The 26,650-nt window shown below is 52.7% G+C and overlaps 8 protein-coding genes across 8 annotated transcripts; 4 read left to right on the top strand and 4 right to left on the bottom strand.

The window, feature by feature from the left end:
• Positions 1-63: 63 nt before the first annotated feature.
• P168DRAFT_287920 (putative haloacid dehalogenase-like hydrolase) lies at positions 64-1,070 on the top strand. Its single transcript, XM_024836676.1, has 5 exons — positions 64-184; positions 246-278; positions 339-545; positions 620-782; positions 847-1,070. Exons 1-5 carry the CDS (start codon positions 69-71, stop codon positions 1,015-1,017), a joined length of 690 nt encoding a protein of 229 aa, XP_024696034.1. The 5' UTR covers positions 64-68; the 3' UTR covers positions 1,018-1,070.
• Positions 1,071-1,186: 116 nt separating this feature from the next.
• On the top strand, positions 1,187-2,285 carry P168DRAFT_324845 (uncharacterized protein; the record flags this gene model as incomplete). Its single annotated transcript, XM_024840906.1, has 1 exon — positions 1,187-2,285. The coding sequence occupies exon 1, from the start codon at positions 1,266-1,268 to the stop codon at positions 2,283-2,285; it is 1,020 nt and encodes a 339-aa protein (XP_024696033.1). The 5' UTR covers positions 1,187-1,265.
• Positions 2,286-4,838: 2,553 nt separating this feature from the next.
• P168DRAFT_338464 (uncharacterized protein) lies at positions 4,839-9,523 on the bottom strand. Its single transcript, XM_024841762.1, has 4 exons — positions 8,563-9,523; positions 6,269-8,515; positions 5,639-6,218; positions 4,839-5,591 (listed from the first exon to the last, which is right to left on the bottom strand). The coding sequence occupies exons 1-4, from the start codon at positions 9,436-9,438 to the stop codon at positions 4,846-4,848; spliced, it is 4,449 nt and encodes a 1,482-aa protein (XP_024696032.1). The 5' UTR covers positions 9,439-9,523; the 3' UTR covers positions 4,839-4,845.
• A 2,920-nt stretch (positions 9,524-12,443) lies between these two features.
• Positions 12,444-13,160, bottom strand: P168DRAFT_279406 (uncharacterized protein; the record flags this gene model as incomplete). The annotated part of the gene is made up of 2 exons (XM_024835778.1): positions 12,444-12,651; positions 12,742-13,160. 2 exons carry the CDS (start codon positions 13,158-13,160, stop codon positions 12,444-12,446), a joined length of 627 nt encoding a protein of 208 aa, XP_024696031.1.
• Positions 13,161-14,616: 1,456 nt separating this feature from the next.
• P168DRAFT_302363 (uncharacterized protein) lies at positions 14,617-18,150 on the top strand (the record flags this gene model as incomplete). The annotated part of the gene is made up of 4 exons (XM_024838651.1): positions 14,617-16,544; positions 16,611-17,408; positions 17,442-17,677; positions 17,882-18,150. The coding sequence occupies exons 1-4, from the start codon at positions 14,983-14,985 to the stop codon at positions 18,148-18,150; spliced, it is 2,865 nt and encodes a 954-aa protein (XP_024696030.1). The 5' UTR covers positions 14,617-14,982.
• Positions 18,151-19,002: 852 nt separating this feature from the next.
• Positions 19,003-19,452, bottom strand: P168DRAFT_287916 (uncharacterized protein). The gene has a single exon (XM_024836675.1). The coding sequence runs from the start codon at positions 19,380-19,382 to the stop codon at positions 19,164-19,166; it is 219 nt and encodes a 72-aa protein (XP_024696029.1). The 5' UTR covers positions 19,383-19,452; the 3' UTR covers positions 19,003-19,163.
• Positions 19,453-21,418: 1,966 nt separating this feature from the next.
• Positions 21,419-23,590, top strand: P168DRAFT_279404 (transient receptor potential ion channel family protein; the record flags this gene model as incomplete). The annotated part of the gene is made up of 1 exon (XM_024835777.1): positions 21,419-23,590. The coding sequence occupies one exon, from the start codon at positions 21,419-21,421 to the stop codon at positions 23,588-23,590; it is 2,172 nt and encodes a 723-aa protein (XP_024696028.1).
• Positions 23,591-24,874: 1,284 nt separating this feature from the next.
• Positions 24,875-26,013, bottom strand: P168DRAFT_287911 (putative U1 snRNP complex component Yhc1). Its single transcript, XM_024836674.1, has 4 exons — positions 25,772-26,013; positions 25,589-25,717; positions 25,436-25,519; positions 24,875-25,377 (listed from the first exon to the last, which is right to left on the bottom strand). Exons 1-4 carry the CDS (start codon positions 25,836-25,838, stop codon positions 25,055-25,057), a joined length of 603 nt encoding a protein of 200 aa, XP_024696027.1. The 5' UTR covers positions 25,839-26,013; the 3' UTR covers positions 24,875-25,054.
• Positions 26,014-26,650: the final 637 nt, after the last annotated feature.

Below are 26,650 nucleotides of genomic sequence, written 5' to 3'. Positions count from 1 at the left end.
ATATATATACATACATATATATATAGATATCCATGTGGACGCGCCCCTCGCGCCTACTCACCCGCCAAATGTCTTCCCTACAGAGCGTTCCCCTCCGTCAACGACGGTTCGCGCCCCTCGGTTCCACCGACGCGACAGCGCCTGAATTGAAGGGGATCGTATTCGACGTGGATGGTACATTATGGTGCGTACTGAATCTCATAAGCAAAATCCAATCAACTGTATGAAACTCACGAATCGAACAGTCTCCCCCAAAACTACATGTTCTCTCAGATGCGGTACGCCAATCCCAGCATCCATGACCCCACCTTCATAAATTGAATACTCACAACCAACAGAAAAGCCCTCGGCATCGAAAAGAAAACAGACATCCTGCACCACATTCGGAGCCTCCCCAGCGAGGAGCGCCTCGAAGCAGCCGACAAAATCAAGGCCATCGAGCGCGAAGCCATGACGCACCAGCAGCCGCAGCCGGGGCTGGTCGATTTGATGGACTATCTGCATGATGCGGGGGTGCGCAGAGCGCTGTGTACGCGGAACTTCGAGTGCGTTCATCATCCTGCCCCCCCACCCGACTTGTTGCAGAAGCAGCGACATGAATAAGTATTAACTGAAGTAGAGCCCCTGTCATGCACCTCTTGTCGAACCACCTGCCCGCGCACGTCTTTGTTCCCATCATTACCCGCGAGACGCCTGGCCTCTTGCCTAAGCCGGATCCTGATGGGATTTTGCATATTGCGAGGGAATGGGGGTTGGAGAATGCGGGGGAGAATTTGATTATGGTATCTTTCTTCTTTCTCTTTATCTCTTTTTGTTGATCTTCTGGGTGGCAGCTGACAATTCCAGGTCGGGGACAGTATTGATGATATGACGGCGGGACATACGGCTGGCGCGGCGACGGTGCTGCTTTTGAATGACCATAATGGACATTTGAAGGAGCATGAGCATACGGATCTGTGTATTCAGAGGCTGGATGAGCTGATTGGGATCCTGCAGGCAGGGTTTGTTGGGCGGTAGGATGTACAGTACCTGTGTTTACATATACCTTGGATACTTTGACTGGAAATTACCTGGTTAACGATATGAAGACCGTGGACGACGGTCGTTCTTTCCTCAACAACTAAAGTTCCTTCCACCACAGAACAGACGCAAAACAGACTATCATCCACATATCCACACCGTCCCCTCGCAAGATAAGACACAGCATCGAGTATCTACCGCATGGTTACCTCCCACGCTCACTGACCCACTCAGTATCCATCAAAATGGCCACCAAACCCCAACCAGAGCAACAGGAGTGCCCGAACGGACAGCGCCACGGCAGACTCACCATCACGCTGCGCCAGACGCTCTCCCTAACCGGCAATCTCCTCACCCTGAAACTGCTCCACTACCTCGCCGTCCTTCTCGACCTGGTCCCAAAGCCCTCACAGACCAATCCATACCAACCCGCTCCCCTCAGAACACACAGCTTCATCAACGGCGCCATCGAACGCCGCGAGCGCCGCATCGTCGAGCTCTTCATGACGATCATCCAGATGAGCCTCTTCGAGACGATCTTCCTCCACGCTGAGGACGGCATCTCACCCGAGCGCATCTCCGCCGCCGTCGCTGCCTTCTTCAGCCGCACTCCATCTGCCAGCGATTTCGGCTCGGCGATGCTGCGCCCCGGCGCGACGGCCACGCCGGCTTACGCGCGCGCGCCGAGCCCGCTCCGTGCGTCTGTCGGGCAGATATCCAGTGTTGCTTCGGAGAATCGAGCTGGCGGTAGCGGTAGCAGTGGTGCCCCGGTGCCGAACTTTCTAAACACGCGGTACTCGGTGCAGAAGCCGCTGATTAGCGATTCGGTGTATTCGTCGCTGTTCCATAGTGTCTCGGATACGGCGTGTGTGCCTGGTTCGTCTACCTTGGGTGTGCCTGCGAGGAAGACGCCGTCGGGCCCCTCTCCTGACAACAACAATATCAACGACAACAGCGGTGGTGGGGCTGTGACTGGGACTGGGAAAGAGGAGGCTGTAGTCGACAGTCCAGCTGCGTCGCTCCGTCCGATCTACAGCATCGTCTGTCCGGTATGGTCGAGCGACTCGGCGCAGTCGCAGTCGCAGTCACAGTCGCAGGGGCTGGAGATGACGGAGTCGGGGCGGACGTTGTCTGCAGGGAGCTATCCGGGACGGTTTCCTGTGAGCGACGGGGTGGAGTTTAGCAGTCTGGCGACGGCGGATGGGGCGGTTAAAGGACGGGCTGCGACGTCTGTGAGGCCGTTGTCTGATTTTGGGACTGTCTAATCTTTGAGTTTCTTGTTTTTGGTCTTTTGTTTTGCTTGGTTTGTTTTGAATATGGAGTTTGTATACTTAGTATGGAGTAGACGGTGTATGTTTATAGACGGTCGTTACAATTATATATTTGTTTTTATACACTGGAGATTTCCTCTTTCAATCTACCTTCGCTGAGTAGAGCTGAGTCCGGTCTGAGCGCTCACAATGCTTTAGCAGATCACCAAGTAGGGACTGAGCAGAGGAGTGACAGCCTCAATGAAACACACCTGTCAGAGCAAGCTAAACTAGTAAATATTTTCCTCCTGGTACTTCTAATCATCATCTATAAAGTTTTACCCACCCGGTAAAGAGTTCACACATAGTAAGGGCTAGGGATAAAGGTCAACAGGGTATATAAATGTCCATCTACAGTAGTAAGGTAATAAATGCCCACGCTCACACAGTTTGCTAGATGAGCCTATAGTATATCGTAGTTAATAGTAGTTATGTTGCTTATGCTAAGATGTATTACAATAGCCTTGGGATACTGTCTTGTCTTACTAGATGGAGATTCAGTCCTCACAGTTAATAACTTGAATCTGTCCTACAACCAAGTATGCAAGATATATATTACTATTTCTGATTTGAATTATACAGCAGATTATTTTCCATTATTCAATGGCACCAAACACGTGAATAACCGCAAAACATTGCAAAAACATAAAGAATCAGAACAACAAGTTATATAGAAACCCAAAAACACTGTGAGCGAGCTGATATTTTCCCGATTGCATATCCCACAATTCCACATAATTCATTTACTTGTTTCTCCTCCACAGAGATAGAAGCAGTTACACTGCGCAACAGACCGAGTGATCCTGGAAGAACTTCCTATCTTCATCATCACCTGTCCATAGAACGATAATGACCACGTGTCCCCAGAGTTGTATCTTAGTGATGGTGGGGATAGAAGCCTAACTTGGATCAGTTTCTGACCGAATCGACAGACATCTGCTTCATTATCACGGAGATCGAAGTAACCGGCAACGCGATTCCGAAGTGCCTGACTACCCCCCCGGCAGGCAGATGGGTATGCTGGGCCCGGGTCATTCTCATTTTCGTTGTCGGTGAGATACGATGTATATATATATATATATATATATATATATATAGCATAGCATGGTAGGCCGGCAATCGATCTTCTCCAGCTAGGGTTCGTTTGTCTGAACGGGCGTCCAGAACCCATAGAACGAGAAGTAACCAACTCCAACTCGTCTATAAGATCCAGCTCAACTCGACGAGCAGAATTTAAACCACAAGAGTGGAGTAACGGGTCTGTTTCTACTGTGCTCAAAGATTTTTCCAATGAGCTAACCTGGCGAGGTAGTGGCAGATCTGGGTTTGTTTGCTGCGGATGAATGAAGAGGATGTTGTGTATATATATGTATATATACTATATCCCCATGATCCTACTCTGTTAGCATCCATATATACATATACACCTCAATCAGAGAGATGTATATCATCTACAGAATCAATCACTTTGGACTTACTCACCAATGATAAGTTCCACCATTACTCAATACCTGCATTGGTCAAATGGGTATATACATATATACCATGTACCTAAATATGAGAAGACCTCGAACGGCTAGACGTAACGAAGAAAAGAGATGATATAATGAGGAATTTCTTTGAGACGGACGATCCAGACGATAGTGCAATCCCGCGCTTCTCGCGCGAAGCACGTCCCTTAACGTAAGGAGAGAATATGAATATTTTCTCCTTCCTCGAGCGGGGGAGGGATAGTCGCTCATCCTGAGGACGATCTTCACAATCCAGAGTATGCATATGAATAGATAGATATGTCGTAAATTCATAAACCCATACAAGAGTACCCGATAAATGCATCTAGCTCCTAGGGTGGAGGGCTGAGCTCTGCAGCTATGTTTGCGGGGACTCTGATTTTCTCTTGGAGGTTTTGATTGATTCTTGGAGAAGTAAATGATATTATGACGCTTTGAGCTTGGGGGTTGCGCTTTGTTTGTATTTGGTCTGTGGGGTTGGATATAAAGGAGATGAGGTGTTGTAGATGGAGGAGGATGGATGGTCGAGGTGGGAGAGAGAGATAGAGAAAGATATAGGATAGGAGGAAAAAGATGAAACAGGGATCGAATAAAGGAATCAAGTTGTCAAGTGGTTAGTGACTCAATCATTCATTAGGATATATCGGTGATGATTGTGCCAAGTGACAGCATCGCAGAATACTATATGAGAGAGAGGTGGATAAACAAGTGGTTAAATATATGCACATTAGAATCAGGGAATTGGGAATCACTCTCATACAAAAACAAAATCAAAAGAAATACATCCAACCCAGCGCTGCCATTATCTCATAATTCATGTTCATATCTCCTCCAGTCCATACTTCATATGCGACTAATAACCATACTCATCATCAATCTGGTCCGGACTCCCCCGATACTGACTCCTCTTCCGCGGACTCGACTGACTCCCCGTCAACGGCCGCGGTCCCGTCGGCTTACGATTGGGCGTGCTGCGCGGCGACGACCGTGAACTCTGCTCCCCGTTAGCCCCTCTTCTTCCGCCACCCGTGTAGAAAAAGAAATACCTGCACCCGTTCCACATACGACCGCTCGTCGCTCCCCTCTGACACCTTGGGCGGCCGCTCTGGGATCAATGGACCCTCGTCTTTGACCTTGGGTGGGCGCGGCGGCCCTGCCCGCGAGCTCGCTCCCTCTGAGTACACATCTGAGATGGGTGATAGTCGGCTGCCGCCGCTGTAGCGCTGGTTCGCGCTGCCTACTGAGCCCCATGGTTCGGCTGGCGTATCGTATACCTGTGCTTGCGTCTCCAGCTGTGTCTGGTATCGTCCTGTGGGCCCCTGCCGCGGCTGCGGGTGCTGCATATCTAGGCTGTCGCGGTGGGCCCGGTACTTCGGTGCCTCTGATACCTGCGACGGGACTAGCGGCGACGGCGGTCGGTTCTCGTCTAGGCTGTAACTCGTCCGCATTCGGTCATCCCCCGCGGCGTCGTACGACCCCCGTCCCAGGTCTGACCCTGACGGCGACGCCTCGAACGAGCCGCCCCGCTCCTTCCGCGCTGGTTGGATGCTATTGCGGATGTTGTCGCCCATGGACGACGCCGTCGTCTTGGACCACCGCGAGATCTTGGGAAAGAACGACGAGCTGCTGGACTTGTGCTTGCGCGCCTTCTCCGTCGACTTGGGCGTGTGCTCCGTGCTCAACGCCCCCGAGGCCACCGGCCCCGCGGCGGGGTCGTCGCCGCTGTGGGCTCCGACCCGGGCCGCTCCGGCTGCGTGCCGGTCCCGCCGCCCGGCAGGTTGGGGCTCAGGAACTCACCCCGTGCATCGCCGTCCACCGGCTCGTCCGCCTCTGGCACTGTGCTGACGCGCTGGTCGGCCGGACCGGGGCCCCGACCGTCCGCCGGCCGCGAGAACATGGAGAGGTAGCCGGAGTGGTTCTCCGACGAGGTCGTCCCCGCGTGCCCTTCCGGCTCGTAGCCCTCCGGGTCCACGCTACCTGTCCGCTGGCTCCGCGCCATGTGGTCGTCCCCATACCGCAGGGCCTCCACCTCATCGAGAAGCTGCTCCAGCATATCTTCAATCTTGCCCAGGTCGTTGCCGGACTTGAGGTGCAGCCCCTTCATTGCGCGCTTGAAGACGTTCATGCGCTTCGAACGCAGGTCCTCCGGGTCCGCGGCGGTCCGTGGCCGGGTGCTGACCGGCAATGGGCGCGGCCCACCGACCGCCCGATACGTGCGCTCGTGCTGCTTTTCATTCGCCTCCATGACCAGTCCATCCTGTTGCGCGATGAACTTCTTCATGCCCTCGAACGAATTTCGCATCTCGGTGGCGCTCTGGACCAGGGTCATGAGAATCTCCGTGTCGCGAGCGTTCCGCTGCGCATCGCGGACGGTGAGCTGTCTCGGGTTAGCCACGAATTCAATACTGCATAGATGGAGGGACTTACATGATCCATGAGCGCTACGATATCCTTAGACTGGATTCGCTCGATCCCCCGGCCGGTCGCGCTGTCATACAGAGGCGACCCGGCACCGTGGGAGTAGCCACTCAGCTGTCGGTGGTGACCAGGTGCGAACGAGTCAGGTCCCGCGTCGAAGAGACCCATGGCGCCGCTGTCCATGTCGAACCCTTTGTTGAGGGGTTCTGGGGTATCGGCTCCCGGGGACCGCGGGTTGGCGGCCGACACGTATCCCTCGTCCTTCGCCCCCAGGGGGGTGCCAAACAGCTGGTCCCGGGGGTAACGGTCATAGAAGCCGTTCGGACTGTAGCCGGTCGGGGAGTAATCATCCTGACCGTAATCGAGACCGGCGGCTCCCGTCTGGTCGAGGGGTGACTGATGGCCCGTAGGGTCCGTTGGGCCGTACCAATGATTTTCGTGGGGAGCCGCGGGGCCCTGGATGATGGACGGGTTGGTGTTGATCTCCGACTCCAGGTCCGGGCTCCGCGTATCTTCTTCGGGGCTGGGGCTGCGGGTGTGGAGGTCGTCGGCGTAGCCGTGGGGGTCCTCGAGGGACTGCGTGACACTTTGCGGCGGGGAGCTGGCGCCCATGCGTCTTGGGAACGAGGTGGCGTCCGGACTTGTCGCGTCCTGCTGCTGCTTCAGGGGACTCCCCTGACGGGACCCCGTGGCCGGATCGACCCGCTCCGGGGACGGGGCAAGGTGTCCCTGGGAGCGGCTGACGCCCGACGGGTTGGATTTGGTATCCACGAGCGAGGGGTCGAGGATCGAGGGGTCAAGGAGCGACGCCACCGCAGACTCGACCGCAATGGGCTGGACAAACTGGGGGCTTGTGCCGGACCCCGGCGCCACCGGGCGCGCCTGGTGGGCCTTCTCTAGGTAGTTAACCTCACTGTCGTCGGTGTAGTCGGCGGTCCACCGCTTCCCATCAGTGCTCACGGTCTCCGCCTGGGAGTACCGAGGATCGACGTCGTCCCCGCCGGCAAACGTCGGCCACGGGTGCTCACGCGGCGAGAGGCCCGAGGACTCCTCGTACCCCAGCTCCGGGCCGCGGTCCGTGTAGTTTTTCCGCAGCTCGGCCTGGCTGGCGACGCTGGAGTTGGCCTGGCGCGTGGACCGGGCGAGGTTGGTGCTCGGGGCCGAGGAGAGCGAGTCAATGGAGAGACGCGGCTCGACGGCCTGGTCGATCGGACCCCGTCGGAGGGAGGCGCTGCGGTCGCTGGCCACGCTCTGGATGGGGCTGAGGGTGCGACGGCGGGCGTCGCGGTCGGCGTCGGCCCCCTCGAGCAGGTTGGCGGCGGCGGCGGCAGCGATAGCCCCCGCGGCCGCCTCGCCCACAGGGGAAGGCGCGCCGTGGTGGTCGTGCGGGTCTTGGTCGGAGACGCTGTGGATCGACAGGTTGTGGCTGGACAGGTTGCTGTGATGAAGCCCGAGGTCGTGCCGCCCCGCGGGCTCTGCCGTCCGCTCTGAGAGGAGGGAGTCGCGTGTCAGGTCCGACTCGATGGCGCTGCGCAGCGGCATGGGGGCGACATTGTGCTTTCGGAAGAGCAGCTCGGTCTCGTTGCCGCTGCCGGTCCGATTGCGCGAGCCACTCATGCGTCGGGTGCCCCCCTCCTCCTCTTCCTCCCGGTCGAGGCTGGAGCGCGAGTCGTGGTGGCGGAGGGCGGCGGCGGTCAGGGCGCTGCCCACGCGGCCGGCCTTCTCGGCGTCCCGCAGGCCCTTGCTCCGCTGGCGCCGCAGCTTGTCCTGCTCCGTCAGATCCGGGCGCAGGCCCCACTTGACGGGGTTCCCGTCCACCGTCATGTCGCTGTCCCGACTGGCCCGGCGATCCCGCTGGGACGAGGAACCGGAATCCTCGGCGAGGACGATGCCTTCCTCCGGGCCGTCGTCGCCATGGAGGACGACGGTGGGCTTCCGGACGTCCGGGGCACTGGCGTGCTTGGAGAGGCGGCGACCGAGCTCCGTACCGCCTCCTGCGGACGAATAAGAGGCGCTCATGTCGCGGTCAAACTTGGAGGAGTTGGAGGCGACGCGCTGGTCCTTCTTGAGCTCCTTGAGCTCGGGCAGGATCAGGCGGCGGATGGCGTCCTCGACGGTCTCGAGGAGCTTGGGGTTGTTGATGGAGGATTTGGAGGTGCCCGACCGGAAGGAGTACTGGTCCCCGGATTTCCGGTGGGACGAGACGCCCGAGGTGCTGAGCAGGCTGGACACGGGACTCATCTCGTCGTCGGCCGACTGGTGGTGGTGATGGTGGTGGTGGTGGTGGGCCGTCCGATCGGAACCATGGCGATCGGCCGGGTCGCGCCGGGCGGTCCGTGTCCGGTGGTGGCGGTGGGTCTTGCCCCGGGGGCGGCCTCGCGTGGCTCGCTGCTGAGTTTCTCGGCCACGCGATGGGCGATGCGCTCGTGGCTCAGACTCCGACTCCTCCGGCGGGAGGGGGTCTTGAGATACTCGCCGGCGCTGGGCTCCGGGTCGCGGTCCATGCTGGTGCTCCGTTTGCGCCGGACGGCGGAGGAGGAATCGATCATGCTGTCGGCGGGCATGGAGGAGATGTCGGAGGGGAGGTGGACGTAGCGGGAGCGGGTGGAGAGCTCGCTGCCGGGGTCACGATCCATGAGCTCGATCTCGACGGGGGGATTCGGATGGGCGCGAGACGAGGGGTCATCGGTTGCGGAGGCGGAGGAGGTGACACTCTGGTCATCGACGACGGCCGGGGGCGCCTTGTGCCGAGACGGGGAGGAGAAGGAGATGCGGCGAGTGTAAGTGGGCTGGCGGGCGCCGGAGCCGGCCTCGGAGATCTGGATGTTGTGCTCGTGGTGATCCTTGGCCTTGCGACCGGAGGAGGGGGTGACGCGGACGCGGACACTGGGACGGGAGACGAGCGAGCCCGAGCCCTTCCCGCCCTCGAAGTACTCGATGAGCAGGGAGGTCTGGGAGTGATGCTGGGCGGCGGAGGACAGTTTGGCGTCGTGGTTCCCGCGGGAGGAACGGCGTCGGGCGGGGGTGGGGATGGTGACGGGGCTACCGTCGTCTGGGATGGAGTAAGAGGTCTTGTCTGTGCGGCGAGAGAGGTCAGTGGCCAAGTCCGTGGCGGTGGTGCTGGCGACGATGGATTCAGTGGGGGCGGGTAAGATCGGTCGGCGGGAATCGACGCCCATGGTGAGGTTATTGGCAACGGATCATATTCTGGTCGATAGATTTTGATTCCTTTTGCCTCTTTCTTTTTTTCGCTCTGTCTCCTTTCCTCTGGTTCTTTCTTATTTTGTTTCTTCTTCAAGGGTGAGGTTAAGGAAGGATGGAGACGGTCGCTGGTAGGAACTCGAGTCACTACAGATGACCGACGTGCAGGAGGATGAAAGGAAGGATGGAGGGATCAAAGGAGAGAGTTGTTTGATGAATGATCGAGGAATGATCGATATGATCGATATGATCGATGGAATGATGGAATGATGGTGGTGAGATGAGGAATGTGGGTAGTGGGGAGTGGGGAGGAATGTGGCAGATCTGATATCTCGATAGAAAATGAGCGTACCGATGAGAAGAAGGGTCGAACAGTCGAATCAATGGAGTCGGTTGAAGTCGAGGAGTTGAATAAATTAAAAAGAGAAGAGAGGGAAGAAGGAGCGAAGAGAGAGACGGTGAGAGAGAGAGAGAGAGAGTGTGTGTGTGTGTGATGTGTGATGTGATTGTGTGGGAGATCCTCAAGGCGACCAGGATAGGTGAGGAGAGGTCAGAATAGGTCAAAACAGACAGGACCGGTCATGAATTGAGACAGAGAGAATGAATCAGGAGAGAGAGAGGAAGAAAGATCCAAGCAAGAAGAAAAGTGAACCGATCGGGAACCGACCGTCGAGGTAGAAATAAGAAAAAGGACGAGGCTGGTTGGGAATCAGAGTCACTAGTAGGGAAGAGGGAAGAAGGAGGAGGGATGGAGGGATCTTCCTGGCCAATATTATATAAATAAATAAAACCTCTATAATTTTGTAGAATAATATAATAGTATATGATCCAGTTTCATCTTTGATTCCTACCCAAACCATCATGTAAGGCACTCTGAGGATCATTGGCATTGAAGGTTCCAACATGAGCACAGACAGATCGATCGATACTACGACCTTACTACTACCTACCTACCTACCTACCTAGGTAGGGGAATACTTCGATCTGTCTGATGTCCATAAGTACGCCCAACTGTCGGTGCGGCCCTATGCCACCGCACACGGTTGAAACAGGCGGATGCAGCGATTATATAGATCATGAAACCACCTCAGCACCATCAGACCGGAGAAGAGAACCACGATGAGGAGATTCGGTCCACCGATGGATCCACCGACGTGGTCACCGTGCTCATCTGTTTTATTGGTGGTGATCTCGCTGCCAACTCATCATCCTCCTTCTTCTCTCCGACTGGCTGTCCGATTTCTTCGATTCTTCTTCTTTATTTTTTTTTTTTCTTGTTTTAGAAAAAAGAAAAGAAGAAAAGAGAAAATATTTTCAATTCATCTTATAAAAAAAAAAAGAAGGAAAAGAAGGGAACACGAGGGAAAAATAAATAAATCAATCAGACCGACCAGCCACCAATACCGGCTCCACTCCCTCCACCCTCCACTCCTCCACCCCAGCCACCCAAATAACAATCCACCACGAACTCCATCTGACATCCCATCTCCACGTGAAGATTCTATACTCGGTCAATTTATACCTGAATCTATAAATACTGAAATCCCCTGAGTAATCCAAGATAATAATTCTCCCGAAACAAGAAGAGAATTCTGACTCCGCGCACTCCTGCAGCTGCCCCGTGCCACCACCAACAGCCAACTGGCATCGCTGCTGACGCGACACACATCCCCCTCTGTCTGAGTTGGTGTGACCGGACTGTTGGGCCATTTTGGACGGTATTCCATTACGGTGTATATATAATGGGTTGTACTCCGTACTGTCTTACTATTTGAAAATTTCCCAGAGATAGCCTGGATAAGAATCGCACAGACAGCTAATCCAGTCTAGGATTCAAAAATCATGTAGAAATTATACACTAACTAGTACTAAACTCTAGTCACTCTACATTATCACTACAAAGTTCTATATAATTGCTCTACAGAACAATAGTATAGTCTCTTGGTCAGAGTCGTACGGCTACACAGTAAGGTACCAAACCTTTAGCCATCTCACCTCAGCTTCAAGACCAGAGCTTGGTTATTTACGTGATACTTGACCGAGGGGTCCGTGCAGGCATGCAGAGAGAATATATAGCCTTTGTATGGACACCACAAAGCCGAGCAGGTGAGGATCGTAAAAGCCCTAATCTATGCATGCAGACATTCCTGCAAATCACCCCATGTACAGGAACTCTACTCTCCTTCGTGAAACAAGATACCACTCGGCTACAAAAGATATTTAGACACTTTCGCGCTCTGTGGGTACTGGGTGGTCAATGTCTACCCAGGTAGACATTGACCACCTGTCTATACAACAACTTATACTGCGACATCCTCTTTACCACCTTCTATAGTGTACCAGTCAGATGAAAAGTACAGTATTAAACAAAGAGATTATATTTCTGACGCGGGATATTCTGCTGATTTCTACAAACCCTAGAGCTGTGGGGCTGCATCTATTAACCAGTAAATCCGTCCCAGTGAATCCGTAGATAAGGATATGAAAGAAACTTTATCTTTATTCTCAGCTCAAAACCTTACTGGAAGCCGCTTGTCTGAAGATCTGGACGTTCTACCCCCATAGGACACCCGTTCTAGCGTGACCTCGGGATATGTATAGTAGACTTGGACGGTGCTATGCGAACGTACGGGGCAACTGGAAATTATAGTTACAAGGATATATCGCCGTTAGGCGTTACTTTTCTGCCAGGGATTGACCATGTTGGCTGCCACCTTTACGAAATATTTCAGTAGTATCTCGCGGCCTCTCCTGGAAGTAATCGATATCTCGAATAGCTAGATCACAAATAAGAAAACCGTGTCTATCATCTACACCACACAGACACAGAGATACATGTATGGACAGTTAGACAAGGTGGTCAATGTCTACCTGGGTAGACATTGACCACCCAAGCAGCAGACAGACAAAAACACACACACACACACACACACACACACACACACACACACACATAGACAGAGAGAAAGACAAAACAATACACTCAACGAAGATGATGACGGGTACGCATATGCTGCAGAAGATTATCTTCCCGGTTACAGATCTTGTCACAACCCGGCACAGGGCAAGGATAATCGAGCGGAGTGATGTGAAGGGTGCGAATATGGCGGATGAGCTCAGAGACGCGTTGAAATTCGCCGAGATAGCGACAGCCTTCCCACTTGCATTGCAAGGGAGTCGTTCTCTGGGAACTAGAGGGATAGACATACGCGGGTTAGCTATTATCTTTGGTTCTTTCCAGAAAGGGAAAAGGAGGAGGAGCGAGAGAACCTGGAACATACTTGGCGGTGCGATTGTTTCTTTGAGACAGAGTCCGCGAGTTCCGTCTCTGGCGGCTAGTCTCGCCAACTGCGAGGCGCGGTCCTTCTGGAGACGCTTGAACGAAACCGCTGGCGGAAGAGTCCCGTGGGGAGGGTGGACTGGTGATCGCGGCAGGTTGATCGCGGAGGTGAAGAGACATGTTCTGCCTTGTCGCCCCGTCCGGAAGAAATGGCCCACGGAAGGCTACCCTACCGCCGCTTGGGGTAGATATGAGGTAGGTGGGAAAGGATGTGCCACCATCAGGAGATTGAACAGGCGTGGGCTCGTTGATTCCTGCAGTAGGACACCACCCCACACCCGGAGTAGCCAGAGGGTGGTTCATGTAGTTCATGCCATCGTTTTCTTCCCAGCTGGGCTGCTGACCAAAGCGCCATGCCATTGTGATCTAGTAGTGGATACAGCACAAATGATGATCGGTTCGAGATGAGGAGTGCACCACAACGAATGGCTTTAGATCAAGAAGGCTGTGGGGAAAGAGAACAGGCCATTTCGTAGGGGAAAAGACAAGACTTTATACTTTTATTCGAGAACAGAACAGTAGAACTCTTTCCAATTGAAAAAAAAAAAAGAAAAAGAAAAAGAAGGAGAACTGATGTACCTCGTGTAGTCTGCACATCCGCCCGAGCCCTATCCACCGCCTGGGTTTAGTGTCGGACATCATCAAAGAACCTCAACGCTGTAGTGGGTTATGGGTGGGTTGTGGATGGGTAGTGGCCCCGACCATCCATCCGTCTAGTGCTTGTCTAATATCTGAGATTAGGTGACCAGTGTAAGTATTGTAGCCTTAGCATCAGGGATCGGAATCCAATTCCAATGATCGACCCACTTTCCGTGGTTCCGGCCTAAAATACGTCGACATATCGCCAAAGTACGACATTTCAACCGGTATCCTTGGTCGCGCTGATCCTTTGGCCTCAGGTCCCCGGGATATCAGGGGCGTCTTAGTTCATCTATTACCTTTCGGGAAACAGTTCTGGACGTTCGCTCGAGATGACAGGTCCGCTGGCCTAGGTACGCCTCGAGCCCACGCAGCCACGCAGTCGGACAGACGAGTAGGCGGGAAATTAGGCAAAAGTACGGACGGACGGCCGGCCGCCTCGATGGTTCTCTGCATGGCATCATCGCTCAGATATTACAAGTTACAGATGGGGAGTGAACCTTCCAGCACCCTGATTGGATGAGAGACTCGGGGCCTGGTGCCCCCCTGCTTTTCCTATCTAGTCAAATCCCTCTGTTGCAACAAAGAAAATCTACAAAATAGGCAAATCAGGCAATCCGTCATTATGTTCTTCTCGTAAGGTTTGACACTGGAAGACTAGCCACGTAAGAGTAGCAATGAGCCCTAGGTGTAGGTACCAGGGTCAAGCAACGGAGTTTGATTGGGATTATATTGATGAGCAGGTCAGAGCCCAGGGGAGGTGTGTTATGCGACTCGCCCTATCCCCACCTCATTCCTCTATGCATTTCGTTAGCGATGACCGGTGATAGGAAACGTATGCTTCTTCTTTTCTCTTCGACCCTACGTATAGTCACATAGCGTCTTCCTGTCGTAGTTCAGCTCGCAAGGAGCCTAACAAGATGATTGATTATGAAAGGGTTGGACGTGGTGTTATAATAACTTGTTATCTCTCGGGAGATGGTGCCAATTGACAAGTGATAACGGGAGTAAGAGAGGAAAGTGACAAGATCACTCTCAAATGAAGCTGCTGGTTCTGTCTGTTATTATAAGAATAGGGTTTGCCCTGCTCACGTTGACTGTCTGCACGTGACTCGTAGGCGCCTCTCCCCTGGGCATCTGACAGTCCTGCTGGAGCTCCTCATGAACTTCACCTATCTTCAACACATCACATCCCTTTGTGGGATAAACCACTGGTGGTATCAGTATTATATATTCCCACGAAGATTTCATTAATCCTGGCAATCCAACCATATGAACCTCTCATATTCATCACTGTCATGGAAGTCCGACGAGGAGATGATTGGCCATCTGCACTGCCACAAGGCTAATTAGGGATCTACGCCAAATTGGATGCTCCTATTGGAGTGAACCCGTGATCCGGCTGTCTTGGTCTACCGCCGAGACCCCTCAACTAAAGACTTGCGTAGCCTCATTTACCTCAGCCTTTGCATTCTCTGCTAAATATTTACTCAACAGATAGTTGATTCAAGACTTCAAGACCGGGTCAGATACGGATCTCATAATGGCTCTTGTAGTCTCGTCTCCTCCAGATATTCGGGCGGCAGATCCCACACTGTCCCTCAAGCAAGCGTTGACGGACTTTGGTGATATTCTAACTGAGGAGCAAAAGCGACAGTTTCAGGTCAGCTCTACAAAACCAGATGTCTCGAGCGTCATTGCTTTCGTTGGAGAGATCGATGCCAACAACAGCAGTACGACAAGGAGGTGTGTCGCGCCACGATTGTACACCTTCCTGGATGCGCTCCAGCAGTTCAGTCGTGTTGTGGATACCTTCGTCAGCTCCAATCCTGCAATCGCCGCCCTCATCTGGGGGGGCGTGAAAACAGCTATATTGACAGCGAGTAATGTCGCGTCTTACTTTGACAAGATCACAAGCATGGTTATGGCGATTGGCAGGTCGTGTCCAACATATCAGCAGTTTGGCCAACTCTATCCCGGCTGCGTCGCGCTCCAACGTGCGCTATGTGATTATTATGCAGTCATTATCCAGATGTGTATCAAGATCATCGAAATATCTCGGCGGACTGCCATAACGCAAACGTTATCGTCCGTCTTCTTTCCTTTTGACACCGAGTTCAAATCTTTCCAAGATAATCTGGACCAAGCCACAAAGGAAATACAACTACAGATATCACTTGCGTCACAAAAGGCTGACAAAGAAGCAAGGAAGCTACTGGAGCACGAAAGCCAAGTCAATACATCATTCCGGCGAAGATTATTCAAAAAGTACGAGAAGGAGCATGCTGAGGCACACCAGTGGCGAATTGACATGTTGAAAAGGGAAGCAGCGAAGTTGAAATTGGACATTAAAACCAATCTTTCTACCATCGACCACACCAAACCTTGGAAGCAGGCTACGAAACAACGTGTTCCCTCCACAGCGGAGTGGCTGCTGCAGGAACCCCTCTTTCGACAGTGGAAAGACAGCCCGGACGCCGCAATTTTCTGGTGTTCAGGCACAATGGGTGTAGGTAAAACGGTGCTTATGTCTAATGTGGTTACCCAACTGAACGCCTCACGCAAGAGCAACGACGTAATATCTTATTACTTCTGTCGAGGGGATGATGCAGTATCCCTGACGTCTAGGAGCATTATTGGAAGTCTTGCCCGTCAACTATTAGAACAGGAGATTGACCATGCTAAAGGTGAAAGCCTATGGGACCTACACAAGGATAGCTGTGGTCTCGACACATCTGAGGTCGTTAATTTCATGTTGTCCCGCCTTAAAGCTAATAGGACGTATTATCTACTTCTCGATGGACTCGATGAATGTGATAATAGCCAGATTGAAAAGGTGGCGTGGAACATGACTCGACTTTGTGACAAACGCCCAACGAACTTCAAAATCATCTGCGCGGGCCGTCCTGAGCTTGAAAAACAGTTGTTCAGAGTGATCAAGCCCAAATTTAAACTGTCAGTGACAGAGAGGAAAATTAAAGCGGACATGGATAATTATATTGACACAATTCTTGGTCGCTGCCTGGAAGAAGAGCTGTTGAAGCTGCAAGATCCGAAGCTCATCATAGACATATCCAAAGCACTACGAGACGGATCCCATGGAATGTAAGTGTCATCAGAATTGTCCCTGGATATCATTTTTGTGTTGTATTAGCGGGCTGACTGACAAAGGTTCCTCTGGACCCGTCTTTTTGTCGAAGAGCTTTGCGCACAGGGAAGCGACAATGACATTTTGACGGCACTGAAGCATCTACCGCGTGGTTTGTCTGAAATATTTGATCGAAAAATCCGTCGTCTCCGGGAAAGGCCAGCGGCAAAGGAAGCAATGAAAATACTCGAATTCTGCAATGTGGTGAAGCGGCCATTGTCAGTCATGGAATATCAAGAAGTCTTGAGCCTCTCCCCTGGGCAAAAGTCACTGGACCGTGGAAAGATGCCCAATGATATGATCAGTGTTGTCAGTGATTGCTGCGGGTTAACATTTATTGATGAAGAGGACAGCACGGTGCATTATGTCCATCATAGCGTGAAACAACACCTTTCTAGCATCAACAGTCTACAATCTGGGAGATCTGACCTAGCAAAGATTGATCAGCATTTCGGGTTTCTTTGCATGACCTACCTCGATTCCACTGACTTCAAGCGTCAGCTAGCCAAGACCAGGGAGGGCTCCAATATTCCGATCAAACCCCTTCATCTTGGTACCCTCCCGATTCGTCATTCGAGAAGATCGGCCAGTTCAATCGCGCTGAAACTACTTTCCCATAGTCGCCAGCTGCAGCATCTCAACACCCAAGAGTTAGAGAGAAAGACCCAGGACATACTTGGCGATCTGGAATCCTCACGTCTAGAGTCAGAAATCCGAAGACGACAGTTCCATTTTTTTGACTACGCCTGGACTTACTGGGTTGATCATACGACGGATCTGGATCCTGACGCGGACCACATGATATGGAAATTATTCTGCCGGTGTGTAGAAGGCGATGATATCTCTGCGTCCAGACCATGGGAGTCAGAGCAGCAGAACAACGATAGGGCACGTGAGATACCGAACGCAATACAGTGGCTAATAACCTATGGGCATTACACCTTGTTCCAGTACCATGCCAGATGCCAGCCTCATATTTTAACAGAAATCGCGAAGCAAGAAGTCATCCAGCAGACCGCTATTCACAATCGTTACCGCTTCACAGAGCTGATAATTCAACAGCACGGCACTTCCAGCGAATTGCTGGGTTGTGCGTTATTCTTTGCTTCGAGATGTGGGTGTCACAAGTCAGTAACAAGTTTACTGAAATCAGGGGTCATTGTGAATGAAGGTATCTTTGACACAACAGCTCTCCAAGAAGCTGCTGTAGCAGGTCATATTAAGGTAGTAGAAACATTACTAGCTGCAGGAGCTGATGTTAATACCTCTACTATTGCACCTTATGGACGAATAGCTCTCCAAGCAGCAGCCGAAGCAGGTCATCTTGAGATAGTGATGAGCTTACTAGCTGCAGGAGCTGGTACCCATGCACTTGATACAGCTCTCGAAGTAGCAGCCAAAGCAGGCCATCTTGAGATAGTCAAGAGATTATTAGCCGCAGGAGACAACACCAATGCATCTGGTACTAGACATGGTGGACAAACAGCTCTCTATGCAGCAAGTGAAGCACGTCATGGTGAGATAGTGGAGACACTACTAGCTGCAGGGGTGTTATGGGGCTGACGTCCGTCTCACACATAAGGCCTTAGCCATGGGCCTTTGAGAACCGTTATGGGGATTGGACCAAGTTCATAACCCGAGTACCAAGTCACATCGGCCGTATGATCCTCTTTCGAGGATGTGTCGAAGTAGAACCAGACTCCATGGGCATCCACCCGCAGTTCCATAGCAGATCAGCGACAGCAGACCTCAGACAGCGTTTCACTTTGAACTGATTAGAAGATAGGTAGAGGGTGCTTTGACTAATCGAGCACCAAAGCCATTGACACAAAGCAAGACACTGTTAGAGGTTATTGATTAGAAGAGAAGAGTATATACAAAGGGCCAAAGCAAAATTGAAAGAAGTACGAGTAGTTAGTACGTGCTATATAAGGGTATCACCGTATTAGGACATAAAAGTTGTACGGGTGTAGTGGAAAAGAGACCTCCTCAGTCTGACTGGGATTTGTCTGGGGTTAGACCATAACTCGTTCTACTAGATATGAGACGTGATAGCCTTTACAAGGCGTTCGTTATAGATGGTGGCTACAAAATCAGCAGTTGAATGTCTTTCGATATAGCTAACTCCATAGAGTTACCAGGTGGTTGTATAGTCTTACCGAATGATTATAAAGTGACTAGGGTGTACACTTAAGTTGTACATAGATATGACCCCATACATGTCAATTAGTATAACACGGACCCACTTTTCGAGTCTCTAGCAAGGTGACAGCTTATATAACACCTTACATAACGCACAGGCCACCAGGCCTAAATATAGGATCATCAAATTCTGCCAGAAGACGGGGGGGGACCGTGGTTCACAGGTCTGACCCTGTGAGACTCCATTCCATGGACTGTTGCTGAAATGAGTCAGGGGAGGGGTTGTGATTGATGCATTTTCTGCTGTCTCCACTGATAACCGCGTTCGGTTGAGTGAACTGTGAGTGCAGGTTAGAAGATCGCCAGAGTGGTATAGGCATAGAAGCTAGTTGGAGTGGAGGATGAGATTGGGTGTTCCTTCGGTATTCCTTCTGTCAATCCAACTGGTTGTTGAAGGAGATGAAGATCACTGGGGCAGGAGACGTCATGATAGGCGACGGTGTTCGTTGGATCTGTGCCTCCCGAGTTAGTGCTTGTTGATCAGTGTCGGTGCGTTCTATGTAAGATCGTACCCGTCCGTGTTCTCTGTTGGAAACGGGAAGGGTATGGAATATATTATGAAGGACCGATTGTTGAAGGGAAGTTAAGGTCATAGATTTTGATCGTCTAGGATTACACTATACAAGGATGATTAGATGAAGGAGGTGGTTAATTGATCCTTTTGCTGCTAATGAATGATCGGGGCTGTGCTGGGTTGGTTCGGATGGCTCCGGTTGGTATTACTGGGCGGTATTATCTTGTATGATACCATACCACCGAGGAGGTATGGATGCCTGAGCTTCATGGGAAACACTCGACTCGGGGGACTCCTTAAAATCCACCTATTCCGTTGAGTGTCGTACGGGGTAGAATACTAAGACCAGCACTGCCTCCTCCAAGACTATAGCCAAGGATATGGTGAAAAGACCGTTCCTCCCAGGCAGCCAAATAACCAGCCATACCAAGACCCCAAGACATTGGCAGCCGCCGGACTGGCGCTAGGATTCGAATGGTTGGACTTTACCCTCTGTCACATCCAACCGGCGAATCATCTTGGACAATTGGAAGAAAGTCTTGGAAATGGCCACTCTCCACTCCACTATTTCTTTCTTTTTTTCTCTCTCTCCAAAGACAGCCTAAGAGAGAGAGAGAGAGAGAGAGAGAGAGAGAGAGAGAGAGAGAGAGAGGGTGCAAATTCGGCTTGGCCACTCGGGTGGGAACGAATCAGCATCGGCTACCCGCATTTGGGACCAGAACCTGAGGCCACTGCCGTGCCTGGGCGACGCGCGTGCATCTTTTGCTCTTCTTGACTCGTTCATTGATGGTTTGAGCCAAGCATGTACGGAGTACCTAGATATGTATGATTTGATCATCTTTCCAATACCACCTGGTATCTACTCATCTGTCTACCTGGACAGTGGTATTCTAGAGTGATGGTATAATAGGCTTTAGAATACAGCTTATTGGAGACCTGCAAACTCAGTCCTTGCCTTACACCGTCTTTCTTCCTGTGCACTCTCCAGTATGTCTGCGTGAGTTGTCTGTCAGTCTGATCTCACCATCTGTAGGTCACGTTGCCTCCGTGTACCTGTAAAGTACCAGGTATCTGGGTATCCATACAATACCGGTAATGAGCGGATCTGGGAATGCGGTGATTGGTGCGATCTGGCTGTGTCAGCAAAATCAACCAATCAAACGCCAGAGAAAACATTCCAGCGGTCTCCTCTCCAACCAGCGGATCATCCTCAGGCACTTTAATCGATCCTCTCAATTCTAGAGACTCTTTGGATTCTTCTACCTATTTACCCAGGAGACAATTTCTCTTCTGGACTCTGGATTCAAGAACAGGACAGTGACTGATGAGAGGAAGACAGAAGACTCTTCATTTCATCTATTGATATCTTCAATCTGATTCTATCCATTATCTACACTGTATTCTCCATCAGGATCTCTATCTACTCCATCCTGACTCTAAATTAATCTCCCCCTTGGAGAGACTCAGGCACCCATCCAGTCCCTCGTTTCACTTCTTTCTTTCTTCTTTCTTCTTTCTTTCTTTCTTTCTCTCTCTCTCTCCATCTTTCATCTTCTCATCTTCATCTCCTTCTTTCTCCCTCCCTCTCTCTCTCTCTCTCTCTTCTTCTTCTTCTCGACCATCCACCCTCACACTCGTTCAACCCTTCGCTTCTTCGTCGTTTCTATTCGACCTGCCTTTTAATTAATCTATTCTTATTCTGTCCACTATCGCTCTGTCCGACCACGTCTCTCCTTTCATTCGCTTCATTGTTTCTTTCACCCTGGTCCCTACATCCCCGTCAAGCCCCCCATCCTCCGGTTGATGACGCCGTCAAGGATCATTACTACCTCAGTCTTCGATCATCTTGACCCTTCACTACCGACAGTCACATTCTTTTATCCATCCAACACCTCTTCTCCATCACTTCGCACTTCTCAAAACCCCACACGCGTGGTTCCCCATTTCCGCATCCGGCCGGTCCCAAGCGGGTGCGCTGGAAGTGCCTGCAACATCTATCCCCCGATCTTGTGATCGCCCGCTGATCGACATTCTCACCGTCCCCCGATCGGCATCCTCACCGTCCTACGATCGACATCCTCACCCTCGGACGATCGGCGTCCCCTCTAGCCCACCATGCGATTAATATCACTGCTCTTCGGGTTTCTCGTCGCCTGCCTCACCACCCCGTTGGTGGCCGCGACCAAACTCATCGAATCCAACTCCTTGAACCTCTGTCAGGACAGCAGCAATTTCACCGCCACCTATTTCAGTGTCACCTTCACCCCCAACAACCGAACCCTCTCCTTCGCCTTTGATGGCGTCGCCGCCATCTCCGGCAAGGTCACCGCCGAACTCATCCTCGATGCCTATGGCTACGAAGCCCTCCGCCAGACATTGGACCCCTGTGAGATGAACCTGCCCGGCCTGTGTCCCATGAACACCGGCCCCATCGACGTGCCCCGCGCCAATATCAAGGTTCCCGAGGATGTCGTCCAGAAGATCCCCGGCATCGCATACACCGTTCCCGACCTGGACGCCTCCGTCCGCATCTACATCAACTCCACCGACACCGGGCGCAGTATCACCTGCGTCGAGGCGAACCTGTCCAACGGCAAGACCGTGTACCAGAAGGGCGTCGGATGGTCCACCGCCATCATCTCCGGGTTTGGCCTGGCCGCCTCCGCCATCACCTCCGGCCTCGGCCATTCCAACACCGCCGCCCACGTCGCCGCCAATGCCCTCTCCCTCTTCAGTTTTATGCAGTCCCAGGCTCTCTTCGGCATGACCGCCGTCCACATGCCGCCCATTGTCGCCTCGTGGACCCAAAATTTCCAGTGGAGTATGGGCATCATCCACGTGGGCTTCCTCGAGACCATCTGCACCTGGTACCAGCGCGCGACCGGCGGTACCCCCACCACCGTCCTGTCGGAACTGTCAACCACGTCTGTGGAAGTCCTCAAGCGCCGCAAGCGATCGATCGATGCCCCGGCCGGCCTGCTCCGGAGGGCGTCGGACCACCTGTTCAAGCGAGCCGGCCCGCACTCGACCGCCGCCACCTCCGATAACCTCGTCGTCCGCGGCATCGAGCGTGTGGGCTTCAGGGCCGGCATCGAACAGTCCAACATCTTCCTCACCGGTCTGATCTTCTTCGTCTTCTTCGTCTTCGTCGTCATGCTCCTCGTCGCCCTCTTCAAGGGCATCTGCGAACTCCTTGTCCAGAAGGGCAAGATGAAGAGCGAGAAGTTCCAGGACTTCCGCAAGGGCTGGAAGGTCGTCGCGCGCGGCATCCTCTTCCGCCTGACGCTCATTGGCTTCCCCCAGATGTGCGTCCTCTGCCTGTGGGAGTTCACCCAGGTCGACTCGGCCGCCGAGGTCGTCCTGGCCGTCATCATGATCGTCTCGATGCTGGCCGCCCTCGGCTGGGCCTCCTTCAAGGTGATCAACCTGGCCAAGCGCTCCGTCACCATGCACAAGAACCCCGCCTACATCCTCTACTCCGATCCCACCTGCCTCAACAAGTGGGGGTTCCTCTACGTGCAGCACCGGGCCACCGCCTACTACTTTGTCGTCCCCACCCTGGGCTACATCTTCATCAAAAGCATGTTCATCGGTCTGGCCCAGCCGGCCCCGGTGGTGCAGACCGTGGCCTTTGTCATCCTCGAGGCCGCCATGCTGATCACCGTCAGCGTCCTGCGCCCCTGGATGGACAAGAAGACCAACATCTGGAACATCGCCATCGCCGCCGTGAACTTCCTCAACTCCATCTTCATGCTCTTCTTCGCCAACGTCTTCAACCAGCCGGGCCTCGTCACGGGCGTTATGGGCGTGGTCTTCTTCGTTTACAACGCCGTCTTCGCGTTGCTCCTCCTGATCCTCGTGCTCATCGCGTCCATCTACGCGATCGTGTCGAAGAACCCCGACACCCGGTACCAGCCGATGCGCGACGACCGCGGCTCCTTCATCAAGTCGCAGAGCCAGCTCACCACGGAGCTGGACGCCCTGGGGGCCACCGCCCGGGGGGATGTGAAGTCCTCCACCGCGTACCAGGCCAGCCCGTTTGACGACGACCGTGGGTCCTTCTCCAGCGGCAACGGCGCCACCGTCAACCGCCAGAACCTCGAACCGCAGCAGGTGCCCCGACAGCCCACGTCCCCCGTCGACCCGTCCCTACCGCTCTTCCCGAGCGAGGGTGCGGGGACGGGTACTCTGCCGTATAACGCACGATCCCCGTCGCCGCTCAATGGCGGCTACCGGACTCAGAATGCGACGAGTCCGTGGCAGCGAGGAGCGGGGTACGACCATTAAACGGCTGGGGGACTCCATTTTCCTTCCCCGCCCTGCTGGCAATGACGTTATGGCTTTGCGTGGATCGGGCGCTCGTACTCGATTGATTTATATACGTACTGGCAGTTTTGCCTTGAATCTCTCCACAACATCTATCTATCGATTTCGTGCTTTCCTTGATCTTACTTTCCAGAATATCCACTTTCTGTGAAAACATCCTCGCACTCTTTGGACTTCTATCTCCTTTCTCACACTTTCCATCTACATTTCCTTCTTTCCTTCTCTTCACCTTTCCATCTTTCTATCTTCCCTACACGTGACTTACCTTATCTATTTTATACTGTGCAACCGGCGTTACGAAGCATTGGATCCGGAGACCGGGATTGGGGTTTTGCGTACCATGTATTTTTGTTTGGGACGGGCCTAGTTCTTCACCTGCTTACCTGGCCCATCAGCCATCGGCGTCGATCGAGTAGGTAGACAAATTTTTGTATTATTGTGCTGTCATTATCAATGGATGGTACTGGAATTTAATAGTTTCTTGGCTTGTTTTCATATGAAGGGTACTCCGTAATTAGATCGATCTGTCCATAGTTAGTGGACTAGCATAGTAAGCACGTATGAGCATAGATGGAGTAAGTATTATACTACTACTGTCATCATCACTCAAGCAAGACGTGAATCCTGAAAAGAGATCTCCATCTTACCCTTCCCTCGTATAAGCCATATATATATCTGTCCTTAACCATGTATATACCTATATCACGTCCACATCACGAGTGCATACAGTAAGAGTCGCGATCCGCTGTTATTATTGCCAGATAGTAGTTAGTGTCTTGTGCTTGACTTGGTAGATAGGTAAGTAGGTAGGTATACCTGTGGCTACTGGTACTCTTCTTACTATCCATCTATTCACTCGGCTATATGTCTATGTGGGTGGATGTCTAGTTGATAGATAGATAGATGATAATGGTATGGTGGAATGGTGAAATGGTGGATGGAAGGACGGATGGAGGGGATCTTACTACATACGCATCTATGCTTATACATATCAGTACAGTACTAGTTAGATCATTTTGATAGTGCTGCTCGTTGTTACTATTAGAACGCCGGTTTGGGCCTGTCTGCCTGTCCGTCTGTTTATATAGGTACATGTGTAGGTAAGTAGGTAAGCAGTGTTACGATGAGTTGGTTCCTTGATGTATTGTCTATCTATCGATCAGTATGTATATGGAGCTAGTAGTATACTACCTATACCCCACCTACAGATATCTATACCATCTAACACGCAGTATCACATAAGTCTTTTTATAAAATATGTCAATCCATAGATATCGATTACACGACCACGCTATTGAGAAAACATAACAGTACACAACATAAGAAAAGAAAAAAAGAACAACTGCACCAATGCAAGTCTAGCGGACGCACATCCATACTTAAAAAGAAAAACCGAACCCTAAAAACCGACCAACTGTGAAGATATCACCGGTGATCACCCATCCCCGGCGGCGGCCCCGAGAACCCGCCAGCACCCGGCGGAGGAGGGAAGCCTTCGGAGCCAGGGGGCGGGAAATTGCCGGGTCCCGGACTGGGGCTGAAGCCGTGGCCTGGGGGAGGGATCGGGGGAAAGCCTGGGGCTCCCGGGGGCGGCGTCTGGAAATTGGGAGGCATGGCGCCTGGTGGCGGGGGCGGGAATCCTTGGCCTGGGGGCATGTTTGGGAGATGCGGAGGCGGGAAGCCGCCTGGCGCGCCGGAGGTGGGAGGGAATGGGGGAGGGGGGAAGGGCATGCCTCGGCCGCCGGGGACTGTGTTGCGTTAGTTTGATTTATTTGGTGGGGGGGTGGGATTGGATGGGGTACGTACGAGGTGGCATGCCGGGGAGACCGCCTGGGGCGCCGGGCGGGGGGATTCCGAACGGAGGCGGGGGAGGCATTTGGCCGGGTCGGCCTGTGTGTTTGTTAGTTTTTTATACGCGGCGAGTCTGAGACCATGTCTTGATGGAAGAGAAGCGCGTACCAGGGAAACCGAACGGCGGGGGATACGCTCCCGGGGGAGCCATGGCCGGGTTCGGGACGGCCTGGCCTTCGGCGGCGTAGGACGAGGTGATCGAGTCGATGACCGATTGTGCTTTCTCTTGACCGATTTCTAGTTGATCGTTAGTGACTGTCCATCAAGAAATGTCGATGTCTTGGCGCATACGCTGATAGTACTCGACGACGTTGCGCAGATGGTTGCGGCCGGAGTTGTGCGCCTTGCGCACGCTCATGGAGTCATGCGTCAGGTACACATCGCAGTAGTCACCTGTACACGGGGATGTTAGCGCGGCGTTCTTGAGTTTGCGTGTCGATGGCGGAGACGGGGACGGGAGGATGGCGAAAGCGCGTTGGGTGGATCGCTCCGGAGCCGGTCAATGCGGATGGTGACGGTAGACCTACAGAAGAGTGCATCGATAGTTAGCTTTGAATCTAGTCACACGGTGCGATCAGAGGGAGAACATATATTTTGGCATCTTGAACTTTGAGCTCGTCCCTGCTGGGGAACGTGCAGGAAGGAATGAATCGGTGGCGCTGCGAGGCGCGTCGCGCGTGATCCGGTGGGGATCGGGGGGAGATCGAAAGGCGACTTGACGGTGTAAGACAGTTCAATTTCCCAGAACGGTTCGTTTGAAGGCCCTAGTACAAGCGTGCGTTCCGATATCAGAGAAAAAAGGATCGGGTCGAGACCGGGAGAGGAAGAGCGGAGTTCGATGCGACGATCGGGCGGTGTCGGGCGGCAGAATAGATAACGGGCCTCAGGCTGCGGTCCAATCAGAGCCTGAGATTTTAGGTTGCAATCGCAGCCTCAGATTTCAGGTTGTAAATTGAAGCCTGAGACTTCAGGTTGCAGATTCTAGCCTGAGATTTCAGGTCGGCTGATCCTCAGTCAGGAAATGGCCTGAGGCTTACGGACAGAGGTTACGACTGCATTGCTGCATTACGAGGACAACTGCATAGATTTTACTACAAGTATATGTACATATATAACGCATAGAGAGGAGGTTTGAGAGTGTCACAGGAGCTAAGCGTCGTACACTGAAGT

This window comes from Aspergillus campestris, assembly GCF_002847485.1.
Source record: "Aspergillus campestris IBT 28561 chromosome Unknown P168scaffold_2, whole genome shotgun sequence".
NCBI lineage: Eukaryota > Fungi > Ascomycota > Eurotiomycetes > Eurotiales > Aspergillaceae > Aspergillus > Aspergillus campestris.
The sequence above is the reverse complement of the archived record's forward strand: the minus strand, read 5'-3'. Positions and strand labels throughout refer to the sequence as shown.